Consider the following 14,590-nt stretch of genomic DNA (forward strand, 5'->3'; position numbering starts at 1 on the left):
TCTATGGTAGCAAAACATAACCTGAGGATTTTAACAGTGCGAGGTGCTTTGCCTGCCGTCATTCACACGGAGAACACAGAAAATGTCTCAATCGTGAAATAATCTCTTAAAAACATATTGACTGAACAAATTCCCCCCGTCACTCTTAGTAAGCGTAGCAGCTAATGAATGAGATGCAAATATAAAACATGATGGTGTTCTTTTAAAACAAATCATCTTCCCCATTGTCTCTCCTTATCCTACCACAGTGTAAATCAATACACACACACACACACACACACACACACACACCAAATGAAAATGTAATTCATGCCAAATTTCTCTGGGGAAACTGCAGTATAACCATGGGGCCATTAAGCTGGAAACCAGCCTGTGTGTGTGTGTGTGTGTGTGTGTGTGTGTACACTAGATCTCTGAGAATGCATCCTGTCAACGAGTTTACAGTCTACAGAAATCTGGGAATACATTTCCTATCCAACGTTGTCACATTGCCGGACACTGTTACTATTTTCCACGGTCTTGCAGAAACGCCTCCGGCCCAAGTGGGTTTCCGACATGTACCTGAAGCCTCAACAAGACGTGATGCCGTGTGCGTTTTCATCTTCTTTTTAACGGTTTACAAATCTCAAAATATATACACATATATATTTTTTCATTTCTTTGCCAAAAAATTGATAAAATGCTGTGTTAACATTCTGTGCCACTCAAAATATAACAGGGCCAGTTCCGTTAAAAGGTGAGACATTTTCAACCTTCTTTCTTACCTTCTTCTTGGACTTGAAGACATTGCAGCGGAAGACGTTGCTTTGTCCGTCTCTGGCAATGTAGCTGAATATCTTCAGATCTTGTGAATCATGAGACACATAGAATATTCTGAAAGATAAAGAAAAAAATAGGTCAGACATAAAAATATAAAATAAAAAAAAGTCAACACGCTGAAAAACAGAATCGGAGCCTGGCAGCATTTCTAAATGTGTCTTCAGACGCAAAACAGGCGCTCAGCCCGTTTCCGCAGGGTTTCAATGGGACAGAAATAAACACGCCGTGAAAGGCATGAAACCGAACTTAGGCTCAAAAACAAGGGAAAAGAAAGTTGAGAATAAAAGTGCTTTGAAAATAAAATGAACTGGCTTCCGGACTTCCTCTATGGTTCCTATAGCATTTTGAGAGCACGTTGAAGAACAATGAAAACAAACTTCAAATAGTGAGACAGCAAAGAGCATGATCTGCATCCTGTTGCGTCATCACAGTTTAAACAGGACTTTCCCCAAAGGACGGCAAATAATAGAAAATAAGGTGGCGTTAAGCTCGAGGGACTGAGTCTCCGGCTTAATTAGAGCGTTTCTGTCAACAAGCTGGTAGCGCCAAGTGGGGGGGGGGGTCTTTATTATCAAGCCGTGTGATCAGTACTGGAGGAACAACTGACCGCTCCCTTAAAAGGCAGAAGCCTTTAAGTTGTCTCCCCTTTGAACCCCTCAGAAACCCCCGGTCACTGGGATAAAATTCAATGTACCGACAGATTTTTGTTCTTTGAAATCTAGAGCAAAAAAGGGAAAAGGTCTTATGTTGTGCCAATTGTTGCCTGCAGGGAGCTGAATAGTATTCAAAGCGTGTAGGCAGGGATAAAAAGAAACATGCTGCCAGACGAGTGAAGCTCAGCCAAGACGGAGTGGAAGGGAGCCGAGCAGAGAGGACCACTCGGATCCGTCCCCATCAACTGTCCCTCGTTAACATCCAGGTGAAGACGGGTCGGATGGAGATCTCAGGACTGGAGACGGGGGCCCCACGTGAGAGTCAACTAAATAAAATAAATCAGTCTGCAAATACCTGCAGATAATATGAATAATATAAATGAGTGCCACTTTTCTTCTCTCTGTAACGGAGAAACAACACATTAAAGGCAATCGTTTGATCTGCTGGAAGAACTTAAGGAGTCAGCAACCACTCAGCAGGTAGTCAGGTACCAACATGGGGGCTGGACATGAGCAACCCAAGTGAAGACGGATCATTGATAGTGGAAGTCGAACACGAGACATAACTTTTCTGCCAGATAAAAATATCTAGACCCTCTGGAGCCCCGGTGATCAATATTAATCCATTTTTAATTTCAGATAATGTAGATAGTCAGAGACATTTGGAGGACAAATTAGAAAAGGAAAAAAAAGATAAGAATCAAATTAAATTCCACACTTCAAAAAGGGGAATGATTTTGCATCAGGGGCTCCGGATCTAAATGTGTGAGCAACATTTTACAACCGTGCAGAGAAACCGTTTCACTCTGGACCAGAATGTTCTGTCCGTCTCTGTTTTGAATTTAGGAAACGTACATCAATTTGCTTTAGACATTTAATCCCACGGGATGGACTTCATTGTGCATCACCTGGTTGTGATCAAATAAAAATAAAAGCACAAGAAAGGCAGCTATTGGTCACACAGATTTGTTCCATTTTAACCGGCGAGACCCCCAATGACACTCAGGAGCCCTTCATGTTAACAAGCCGAGCTCATCGGGCAGGCGGCTGCGATGCCGCGCCTCAGTAACCAGGAGTCCTCTGTCCTCTATCGGACGCCGATCAATCGCCGCCTGTGAACCAAAGGCTGAGAGGCAATGCACCACACGCAGCGCCGACGACAACACACTTACAGGGAATCCATACAACAACACACCTGTGACAGATCAAGTCCCTTGTGTGTGTGTGTGTGTGTGTGTGTATTTATTAGAACTAGCATCATGTTTGTGAATAAACGACAAATGCATCTGTAATATCATTAATATCAATATATCTCCCAGCGTGTAACGTCCTACAGCTGCAGCACCATGGAACATTCCTGGATTACATACGGTGCGTCAGCCTGAAAGTATCGACGGCTGGATCAATATGTGAGGAACGCGCTGCAGCCCGTCTGCCTTGGCGTGAATTAATAACGCAGCCCTTTAAAAAGTGATGTGGGCCGTCGTGTCAACCGTCTCGTCCGTTTCCACAGCGTGAGCCGCTACATACAAGTACGGTTTGTGGGAAGTTACAGCCTTTCAAATATTTAAAATGCGGCATTCTCTGTCGATTATGTTAATTGGAGGAAGTGTTTTAATACAGAGGCGGTGATGTGCCAGCTTACTTTAAAATCAACTTATGTTTCCTGAAGCCTTGCAGCCTTCTTTGTGAAGCTGTCACTCGGGATTACACGCCGCGCTCACGTGATGCCACGCCCCCTAAGCCAGGTCGGCGTAAACAGTCAGAAGTGAATGAATAAGATATGAAGAAAATATACTTTATTCAAAAGAATTCAAGAAATGAATCAAAATGATATGTGAGCAATATATATTTGATTGTGTGATTCACTTTAGATCACGGCACAAAAGATGTTCCCGTGATCTAAAACCAGCACACCTCAGGAGCCACGAATGATACGTTTTTAAAAGTTTTTTATCATGTTTATTTCGGGCACATTAAGAAGATGAAGCGCCTTTTCTGTTTTCATTTTGAAGAAAGACATTGACATTTTGACAGTAAGAACCGAGCCGCCTGTCAGTAAGACGTCAACGTGATCATTGAGCTGAAAGTTGAAAGGAATTCAGCTTTATGCTTGAAGTGGAGGATCCCTTAGAACAATAGAACATTTAAAGAGGTTATATAAAGCCCTTTCACACTAAATCCACCGTCAGCTCTGCAGAAGAAGAAGCAGTGCTCTGCTTTACAATAACTTGTTTGTAACAGTTTGCTTTCCTGCTTATTGCATTTTTTTAAATCACACACCGACTGTCTGCGACAGCGCCGGCCTTAAATCGAATCTTAAAACTCCCGGTTAAACCAGACTCATTAGCACAGCATACAGATCAGGCATTATGTTGATTAAAAGTGGCTCTAAAAGGCAGGGTGAAAAGGTAGCGTTTCATCATCAGAAAATCTGTTGTGTCAGCTCCACCTGCGGGTGCCGACATGGAGAAAACCCTGGAATTACAGCGCGGCCCGACTAAACAGACTTCATCGTCCAACGGACAGGCAACCCCCTCCCGCACTGGTTATTCACGCCGGGAAGTTAAGCTTCTCAGTCTCACTTCTATTCATTTATGAAACGTGACGTCACTAAATACGTAAATCCTGCCCTGCAATTAACAAACAGAGCTCTGCTCGGACGCCACATGAAACTCAAACTTTCTCCCAAACAAACAAACCTCAAACGAAATCAAGATGGATTTATTATTTATGTGGTTCTCTGCCTCGGGGGGGGTGAGGACCACCGGGGACGTTTGTCTTTGGTCAGGTGTTTGAGCATGTGTGGTTTGGACTTCAGAGCTGAATCCACCCCAAAAAGCCACCGCGGCGCCCGTTGAAGATCTCATTTTCCCCCCCGAGTGTCGCAGGCGAGCTGTGACACAACTGTGGGTGGTATTCAGGCCGGCGGGGAGTTTGAGCTTATAATTCACGATAGATTTAGCTCTTCATTCCAAAGCTTACAAAGTTTGGCCTCACCCTTGCGTGCACCGCCTCGCACTCAATACGGCCGTTTGTTCTTCACTTTAAAAGCGGTCGTCCTCCCTGCAGAGGCCATTTCATGTCCTTCTTTCACAAATGAAAACACTATTTTGAGGGAGCAGCTCCTGAGCACGTACTTCGCGTGTGACGCACGCACACACACACACACACAAACGTTGAAATAACACTGCGACACGCGCGAGGCATCGGCGGCGCCTCTGGAGGGGATTGAATGTGGACGTTTCGATCAACACACAGGCGGAAGGAGCAGCGGACGGCTTTCATGCAGAGTCTCCGGAGAACGACATGAAGAGGAGACGGATTGGGCGGGAGATAGAAAACCGATGAACTCACTAATTAAAACGGCATTTGAAAAGACGGGGAAATTAAGAGGGGGAAAAAAAGGGACCCAGTGAAGGAAAATAGATAGAAACCTCAAGCACAGCTGATACACGATTACAGACAGAGGGGAGAAGATGTTCCAAATCTGACTTTTGAGTTCAAAGAAATATAGTTCTAAAGACCGCAAACAGAACATGGAAAGATTGCGGATACGGAGGCGTACGACCTAGATTATTAGTTGTATTTGAATGTGGATTAATTCCATCATTTTAGAATAAATGTGACTTAACAACCCAAAATAAAGAGAAGACAGTGCAGGACTCTGAAAAAGTCCCCGTCAGCTTTTAGTGTCCCGGCCGAGCGGAGGCATCTGAAAACGGTCCTCGGTAATGAGGTTCAAGCGCTGCACAGTGACCTTTTCCTCATCAGCTGTGCCCTCTTACCCTCCCGTCGCCCCCCCCCCACCCTCACCCTGGTAACAACCCAGCAGCCCTCCTCCACGGCCATCAGCTCTTCTACACAAACCTCCCTCCCTCCTTCTGCTGCGTATTACTTTCCACTCCTCAGGCCCTCCCACGCTTTTTTTTAGATCCGTGTTATTCTCCAACATGTGCTGCGCATGTGACGAAGCAAGGAGTCCTCATGCTTGCTCGGATATTACACAACCCAATGACCAGGATAGTTTCAGGTTGAAAGGGAGATTGTGTGGTATAGACATCAACACGAGCTACAAATGGATCCTTGTTGTGGCACGACAAAAAAGATTCAAGCTCCTTTTTTTTTTTTTAAGCCAACAAGCATGAGAGAGGTTTCAGAACAATGTACAACACCCTCCCCAGAAAGAAGTAAACGCTATGTGCAAGGGACGATTGTCTGATCAAGACCTCCAGCGGAGAAACCATTATGTTTTCCAAACCGCACATTGGAGCCGTGATGTTTTTACATTGAGAGTAAGTTATAACACAACGTTACATCACTGAGCTCCTGCCTGCTGATTATGTTCCACATCCTCGTCACACTCACCTCTCCTCCGGCAACAAACAACCCCCAAACGTTGCTTGCTTTCAGCGTGCTGAGCCAGACGGTTTCTCTGTCAGGGCCCACAGGGGCCCCCGGCTATGGGGGTCAATGCAGGCGAGTACCTTATGAATAAATCCCAGTGCTTCTAGAAACTCTCTTTCTACACTTTTGACCGGAAACCGAAGTACGTGGGACAAACGATGCTGACGATAACAGTTCAGTAGCTGTACCTTCTCGCTCGGCGTGGCCTCGTGCAGCGCGCGTTGGTGATGACGGGAGCCGCTCGAGGGAGACTCGTTTCTAAGCGTAGTGAGGTCTTTAAAGGCCCAGGCAGCACATAGGAGTAATGTACGCGGGTGGTAAACATGTGTGAAAACACACACACACACACACACACACACAGCAGCTACAAAAAGGAATGGATTTCATCATGTGCACAAATAAACAGCTTCGTCCAACAGGTCAAAAAAGAATCAACAACACTGAACAACAATACTAATGTATAATAAGGGAGAACAAAAAAAAAAATGTATGTGAATGTAGTACAAGTAAATAATAAATATATCTTCCAGCCGGTGAAGGAAGACCTTCTGGTGTCTGGGGAAAAAGATATGATCAAACTAAAACTCCTTTTTACCACTTCAGTGACAAAAAGGTATGAATTGAATACAGCCGCATCTGCGAGGTGGGGAAGCATTCTGTATAAAGTGAGGACGAGCAGAACGAGGCAGCGTTTACTCAGCGACACAGACAAATCAACACTTCCTGTCCTCTAACCGTGTGTGTGAGAGAGAGAAAGGAAGAGGGTTCACTTCTTGTTTCCATCTCCATGCCCACTCATTACGACTGCCTGGGTCTTACTGTGTGTGTGAGTGTGTGTGAGTGGGCCGAGAGGAAACGAGAATTAAACCCTCTTCATATAAAAAAAGGTTTGTAGCAAAGCTGCAGCCTTAGACGGCTGATCAGAGTGGAATAAATGCAGCCACACAAGCACTGACTGTACATTGTGAGAAAATGCAATATCTTTAAGTGTTCGTGCTTTATCCCGAGGACGGAGATGATCAATGTCCTAAATGATTCATAGCATTACCATCTTTCCTTTTATGAAAAAGGCGCTCAAATTACAACATAACACACTTCCCGGATATGTCGCCTTCGTTTTAAATGAGGATAACAAATCCAATAACTGCGGTCGCCTTTTCCCCAGTTTGTGTTGTTTTCTGAGCGGCACATATAACAGATGAAGGTCATTTTCACACACAACAGGTCTGTAGAAAAAACAAGCTGCTGTTCTGCTCCCACTTTCCGCTCTTCAGGAAATTCATTTAGTGTTACAGTTCCACGTGTTTGAGTTCCAATCTAGGTTACTGATGATTCCACAAGCATCTTTTCACACAATTTGCTGGCAAAATTTCTAGGACCTAGTGGTTCTAAAAACACTACATTACCCGTCTACCTCTGAAACAATGGTTCCGCTTAGAAAGTTGTGAAAACACAGCTGTCACTATCACATCAAGAGGACAAAGTAGATCACCGGGTGACATTCAGGCATCCGGACATCCGTTTCCTCGGGACAGACATTGTTGAAGTTAATCAGGTGCTTTGTCAGAGCGGGAGACGGTGGAATGAAGCAGGACTCCTGAGGTGGAACCTGGTGCTGTGCAGATGTTCCATGTTTTGGACTTCTCCATTATGAATCCCGCTGGCTGGGGCCGAGCAGCGGTGATGCACACGCCGATGTGTCGAGACTGAACGATTAAGTCTGGCTCGTGTTGTTTTTCCCCCCTCAGTATTTCTGGACACAGCCCAGCACTGTAATGATGCACAGAACCACAGGGGCCCTTTCATCTGTGGGAGGAGCCTTTACCGATTTGTGCAAAACTATTTCTCTGCACATTGCAGTAAAAGTTAAGAGCCATCAGCTAGTTTTAAGAATCCAGTAACAAAAACAACAAAGATCTGATATCTGGAACAAAATGTCATCTCCTGTGGAAATAAAATACATTTGAGTGGTAACTAAAGACACAACTGTTTGCTTTCAGCAAGAGCCTCTACCCTCCCCCCCCCCCCATTAATACTATAAGACCGCTCAGAGCACGGACCTTTAGGGAGCGACCAGCAGAGGCACCTCAAACCTGTGAGCAGGAGGTTTGTTGATCCCGCAGGGAGTCGCAGCGATTCAGGAGATCTTCCTCAATCCGCTGCCGTTTACATTTAAGAACCATTTTAATGGGATTTGGGCTGCAAACACAATACAAAGCGGGGGAATCTAATCTTGCCCAAAGCGCCTGGGAAAAAAAAAAGTCAGTTCCTCTAAATAATATGTAGACCCGTTTTCTCACTGTAGAAATAGTCCATGAAATGACTTCACGTAAACTAACCAGGAAATGCTGTCGAGAACTCTTCTTTCCATTGGAGCAGTGAAACGCAAAACTGCAACATCGTTGTCATTTGCGTGAAACGACCCTTTAAAAGTTACTACATTTCTGAAGAGTTTCTGTCCGAGAGGAAATTGTTCTTTCAATTCCGTTCTTCTTTGAGTCGTTTCCTTTCGGGGGAAGCGAGCACACTAAACGTGAGCGGACATTAGCTCAGAGCGCAGAGCGACAGGAGGCCGCCGGGACAGAGATGGTAGGAGACTGAATGAGGTTGTGGGAATCTTTCTCCTGTGTGTGCGTTTGATGTGAGCACAGTGAGGGCGTAGTACGCCACCGGCGGGGCGAGAGCGCGCTGAACCCGAGCTAAATGTTTGGAGTACGCCTTCATATCAAAGCTTGCCTTCCATATCACATGATCGGGGTGTTTCTCGACCACACAAACACGAGATTGACTTTAATTGGGAGGGTTGGATCTACTCACTTGAGAGGTTGGAAGTGAGACGGGGAACAAAACTCTAATATGGACTGTTAGGCGGAAGTCAGCGAGGGCGGCCTTCTTCTCAGAGCATGACAGCAATTAACATGGTTTGAAGGCCGTAGAAGCTCGAACCCACACAGATACTCAACGGATACACACACACACACACACACTTTCCAATATCTCCCTGACGCACACCCAGGGAGGATCGGTGCGAGACACGAGAAAATACTCTTCTGCAAGTCATGCAAACCATCAAACTCAAGCCGTAGTCAGCGTTAAGACGCATTGCTGGTGATCTTCTATCACGAGAACTCTGCGGGACAATATAGATATGCAATAATGTAACTACAAGGACTTTGTGACACCCAGTGCAAACTTGGTGGTCATGTCCACACAGCAAAACGTCACATCCATAGTACAGTTTATCGCCAATGTATTAATTCCCCCCTCGGAGGTGAGAATGTGTCAACTCGTTTTCCTGTCAAAAGTCTATTTACAATAAACATTAAGAGATTTTAAATAACAAGCACTGGGCCACGTTTCTGATTAAAGAAGCCATTTGGGAAGGGAACACAGAAAAAACATGTTTTGTCAGTTTAATCAGTTATCATACTAGATATGATGCAGATTCAAGTACAGATGCATTTGCAGAAACTTGTAATCTAGGAGTTCCAACAGTCATCATCCGCTGGTATTTTGACATTTGTTTATCTTGGGACTAAGTGAGTTTTGAAATACTGAATTTTTGGCAAACCTGTTTGGGGATCAGGACTGAGGTACTTTTAACCCCCCTTCGCTTTCCCTAAAACACCATAAACAAGCAAATGACACACTGATGTGAGAATTAAAAGTTATTTAATTCTCTGGACAAGCGTCATCCCCTCGAGGTGTTTTCACTTTCTGCCCTGCAGCTCTGAATTGGTGGGTGGCCTGGAGGCATAATAGTGTGAGTGTTTACGTGAGCCGGAGAGACAAATTAAGATTTACTGTGTGTTTTTGTGTGCGCATGTTGTTGTTTGCCTAGAACTTTTTTGAGCTTGGCTAATAAAAGAAAGAAATAAAGAGCCGCTCTGGCAGCCGGTTTGTGGTTGGGCACGTGTTCTTGATCTGGGGGATTCTGGTCTGCGGCTTTCGCCCCGGGCTGCCAGACACACACAAGTGTTTTAAGAGACTGAGCAGGAATATCTAAACCTGTAAATATTCAGCAGCTCCAGCATGGGGCCCTGGAGGTCCTCCTCCCTGGCTGAAACTCCCCACCTGACGCCGACGTCGTCTGCCGTCGACGTGACGCTCATGACAAACGCGGCAACGCCTCCTGCAGCAGCCGGCCTCTTGTGAGCGACACGTGCGCACGCAGGAGGAGCAAAGCATTAAATGAGGGTGAAAAATATTTTAAAAAGGTGAGTCTTCAGCGAGGACGTGAGACATTCTGAGAATGTTGACGTTCCACTAAAGGACGTGTAATTCGCAGAGCGCAATGAATGTATAGTTAAAAATTGAGTTGACTGCTTAACATGTGCTCTAATACTTCTGATACAATTGTTTCTGAGGCGCTAAAGAGCGGTAAGTTGTGGCGGACTTTACGTAACTGCACCAGCATGTTCTTTCTCACAGGTTGCATGTGCCTGCATAATGACCTCGTTCACCGGTCCCCAATCGACACATGAGGCTCCAATTCAGAGCAGCACTTCAACATGCGTTCCTCCACGTTGGAACAATAAATCTGCTTAATGAATAAAGCAAAACATTTAGAAACAATTGCGTCTATTCTGATGATCATGTTCTCCCCCACTTTGCAAAAAAAAAAACAAAAAAAAAAAAACACATCCGATCCAACAACGCAATAGCGATCCAACTCTTTAGGAATGAGGAGTGCAATGATATTACAGCACAGCAAAGATTTGACCAACCAAACCAGTTCAGACCGCAGCCATCGAGCTGCACTTCCATTGGTCGTTATTAGCTCTTCTCGTGTTGGTGGCAGGACAATGGTTAGCGAGCTGGCGTCATGTGTGGGATCCAAAACTCCAGCAGTTTTCTCGATCGTACTCCTCAGAGCCAAGGGTCTTAATCGTGTATTTATATATTCCTCAATTATGTCTGTATAGTTTGTTTTACAGGGAAGTATTGAATAAATCATTCAAGTGTTTGTGAAGCACAAAGTTTCAGACCCGTCAGAGTGAAGCCGTTTTATGTGCTACTCAGATTTAGAGTGAAGATCTGAGGCGAACCAATGAAACTAGGGGAAGCGTCCCGACACATCTTTAAACGTGTCAATGCGATTGAGTGGGACCCCCGCCAGCGCCTCTGATGTTGCGCACGAGGCGGTGACCGGCCTCTGGGGCAGCGAGCCAGCGGCTCCAGCTACAAAGCAGCTCCAGATGAAGAAATGCAAAACATCTCAGCTGGATCCGCTTGAGAAGATTTAGAAACGCGGCGTCCAATCGCTGTGAATAAGAGAAGCCACACGGGAGCATTTGAAACACTTGGATGTGGATTCTTCTCACTGCATTCGAAAAAGCAAGATGCGGCTGCGTCACTTCACCTCGAGGGGCGCTTTAACTCAAAACGTACCGGCAAAAGGATTACGTTCACATCACGTTTTATCACGCTGTGGTTTTACCAGGGGCCGAGGGAAGCCTCATCTAATCTTCACTTTGATGCCGACACACATCGTGTGAAATCCGTCCCCACATCAATCCCTAATCTGTCCTCGCCTCGTCACTCTTGGCACATTCCAGTGTACGATGACTTTGATAGAAGCCAAGGACTTGGATCCCACAGTCCTGTCCTCACTGCTTGGTTAGGAAGTAAACCCCCCCCCCCCCTCCTCCTCTCGTCGTCCTCGTCCTCCTCCTCTCAGGGCCAACGGGGGAGCACACAATAGACATTCCCCTTACCCATCAGGTAAAAGGCTTAGAGAGATGACGGTTTGGATCATCATTCGGTAACAACATTGGACAGAACCAATGAGACGGCGACCCGTCAGGCTCAGCTCAGCAGACTGTGACTGACTGATGGCGCTTACCCATCAGAGTCAGCTAGACAGACACACTGTGCCCCCCCCCCCGCCATAGCCTCCCCCCGCGGTCTGACTGTAAAATTAAAGACTGGGCACACGGCTCAGATGGGCGGCACAAGCTAGAGCATCGGCAACCAAACAAAACCGTTTGAATTCCCAAGCTGCAGATGCTTACACAACCTGGCTGGTTGCGTAAGCAAAATCCATCTTTCTGACAGAATCATTTCCAAAGCTCCAACGGGGCTCCTGGATGCACTTCTGAGCTGCGCCCACCTGGGAGTCAGCATGTGTGTGTGTGCGCGTAAGAAAGAGGACAAAGAGTTCATCTTTGAATGTGAACTGTGTGTCTGTGGCGTTTTACTGCTCCATAGAACACGATTGTTCCTCACTGGTTTATTTATGCAGCCGTCACAGGTTTCATTATACATCAATGTGTCTGCATGTGTTTCTCTAAAGAGAGATTAATGCTCTCCCTCCTCAACGAATACTCCTGAGCCACAACACAAGCAGCCTCTCAGCACCGCGCGCGCGTGTGTGTGTGTGTGTGTGTGGTTCAGATCAAAGGATTGTGCCCTTATGGCAATTGGACGAAGTGATCCAGACCACAGTCACAATGTCGCCCCAAAACATACTCTTCCACGCACACGCAATTCTCTCCCAAAGGTCACGTCTACTGATGATATTCACTCAGATTGGCATGAATCATTCATTCTGATCTCACATTTAATCCAGAAGGCCTCTAAATATTGAAGCCTTATTCTGTCCGTAGTATTCGGTGTTTCCAATTCCATATTGCCACAGTTAAAAAGGAATAAACAGGTTCGCGGTGAACAATATTGACCATCTTTATAGGACAGAAGTCATTTTAATACACTTGTTTGGAATGATTGGACTAATAAAAAATTGAAGCTATAACATTCTCAAAGGGTTCGAGGGATAAACGCTGATAGTGTGAATGTTGTGAAGGCAACAATAACTTTTACCTTTCACACCCGTTTTTAATATTATGGCTTAGCAAATGTTATAGTATATTTTTCAGCCAAAATTAATAATATTTCAATCAATCAAGATGTCCGTACACCTTATTATCAGTGGTCCCCTACTTCCTATATGCAGCCACATTCCCCAATTCATCTATTTTTCTGAAATCTTTGCCCGGCCTCGTCCCGGGGTCAGAAAAGTTCTACAATCCCCTCTTTCCACCAATATGACAGCGCCTGCAGTGACAGAGACAAAGGTTTCTCATTTCCTGAGTCACCACTGTGCATTTAACTCGGTTTTGTTTGGAACGGACCCAACGAACGACACGGACCAAAGTGGTGCCAAAATGAATGAGCATTTCCAGTTAAGCTGCAGAGAGCAAATGTTACATTCGAACCGAATAGTGTGACCAGCTTACCTGTAAATGGGATCCTGCATCACCATCATCTTGCTCTCGTCCCACGTCCACTCCTTCTTCTGTGGAAACAAAGGCGTAGATTGACACCACAGTCAGCCAAGCTATTTGTTCATGTGAAGCTACGGTGCGGAGGGACGCTGCGGATAGACAATAAGTGCATCCTGGGGACAATAAGTCCATCCTGGGGACATTCTCCTCCATTTGTCTGTAGGTTTGTGCAAAGCTGCCTTCCTCGTTAATGTCACGATCAGAATGACAAAACATGAGCACACAGGAACTATTCATATGGATTTCTGGCTTTGTTGACTCAGTCAGTCACTCAGAGACGTACCAAAGAGACAGTCACACTTGACATTTCAGCTTCCTGGACGCGCAGAGAAAAGGAACCAGGTTGAGGCAACGCACCCTTCAGTCGACCTTCCTTTCATCCACAGTCCGCCCGTTCATCTGACATCACCATCATCATACGCGGCCATTTAAATCACCCTCCCTCACAATGTCTCCATTTTCACCTGTGCCTGCCGGCGGTAAGAGAGACCCATGCTTCTTGAATTCCCCCAAATTATGACTTACACTCCCACAGTAAGATTGCGACTCAAAATCTTTTTAGGTCTTCATGTGCAAAACAGTTGAATAACGACAGCCGCGATGCTGTTATCTTTTATTTAAATGTATCTTACTACGTACAGAACCTTTATCACAACGAAGAAAGTTCCAGCAAACAGAAACAGGAATGAATCTTTTCCAGCTGTTGGTGCTTCCCAACATCTGCCTTATATCTGCTGGATGCAAACGTCTTGCCTGGCAGCGACAAACCAAACAAAGTAGAATCCAGACTCGGTTCACAGGACCACAGCGGATGCATATTCTCTCAATCTGGGTGATATTTGCAGACCAGTGTGCAGGGTTTTGTTTGACAGAGTGGAAATCGATGGAGAAATAGTAAGAAGGCAACAAAGGCCCCCGGCGCCCGACGCAAACCCGGGACATTGTGATAAGGCGACATCACGCGTCGTAACCATTTGGCTTTGAAGGAACTTAGTAAACGTTTATTGGAACAAGAAACGTGTCTCATGATAACGTATCAGCTTGTAGAATCAAATTAAGTTTCTTGTCTTATCAATAAGAAAAGGCACAATAGCTCGTTGGTTTGAGCACATTCACATTTTCTCCTGCTTGCCAGCTTACCCGTCTAATGGATGAACATATTTTTGGTAATTTGATCCAATGCATCAAAAGACAAGTTTCTTAAATAAATAAAAATCGTACTCACTTTTTTCTTTTTCCTCAAGGCGACTCTCACGCCGTCGACCGACACCACGATGTTGACTTTCTTCTTCTTGATGTTTTTCACCTTGAACTCGTACTGCAGAGAGAGGAAAGAGAAAAGAAAGAAGTATAATATTTGGCTGGAATTACATGATGTATTCCTGTGAGCGACAAACAAAACAATTCAGATAATCGCGGAGCAGC

At 45.3% G+C, this 14,590-nt stretch overlaps 1 protein-coding gene across 2 annotated transcripts in view; it reads right to left on the reverse strand.

Moving 5' to 3' along the window:
• Positions 1-14,590, reverse strand: part of LOC120823930 (carboxyl-terminal PDZ ligand of neuronal nitric oxide synthase protein) — a 93,989-nt gene that overhangs the window by 42,069 nt on the left and 37,330 nt on the right. For both annotated transcript variants that reach the window (XM_040184404.2, XM_040184403.2), the window contains exons 3-5: positions 14,391-14,483; positions 13,118-13,176; positions 765-873 (exon numbers count right to left, since the gene is read on the reverse strand). In XM_040184404.2, coding sequence (XP_040040338.2) covers positions 765-873; positions 13,118-13,176; positions 14,391-14,483 — 261 coding nt within the window. The remainder of the gene's footprint in view (positions 1-764; positions 874-13,117; positions 13,177-14,390; positions 14,484-14,590) is intronic.

This window comes from Gasterosteus aculeatus, chromosome 8, assembly GCF_964276395.1.
Source record: "Gasterosteus aculeatus chromosome 8, fGasAcu3.hap1.1, whole genome shotgun sequence".
NCBI classification, from domain to species: domain Eukaryota; kingdom Metazoa; phylum Chordata; class Actinopteri; order Perciformes; family Gasterosteidae; genus Gasterosteus; species Gasterosteus aculeatus.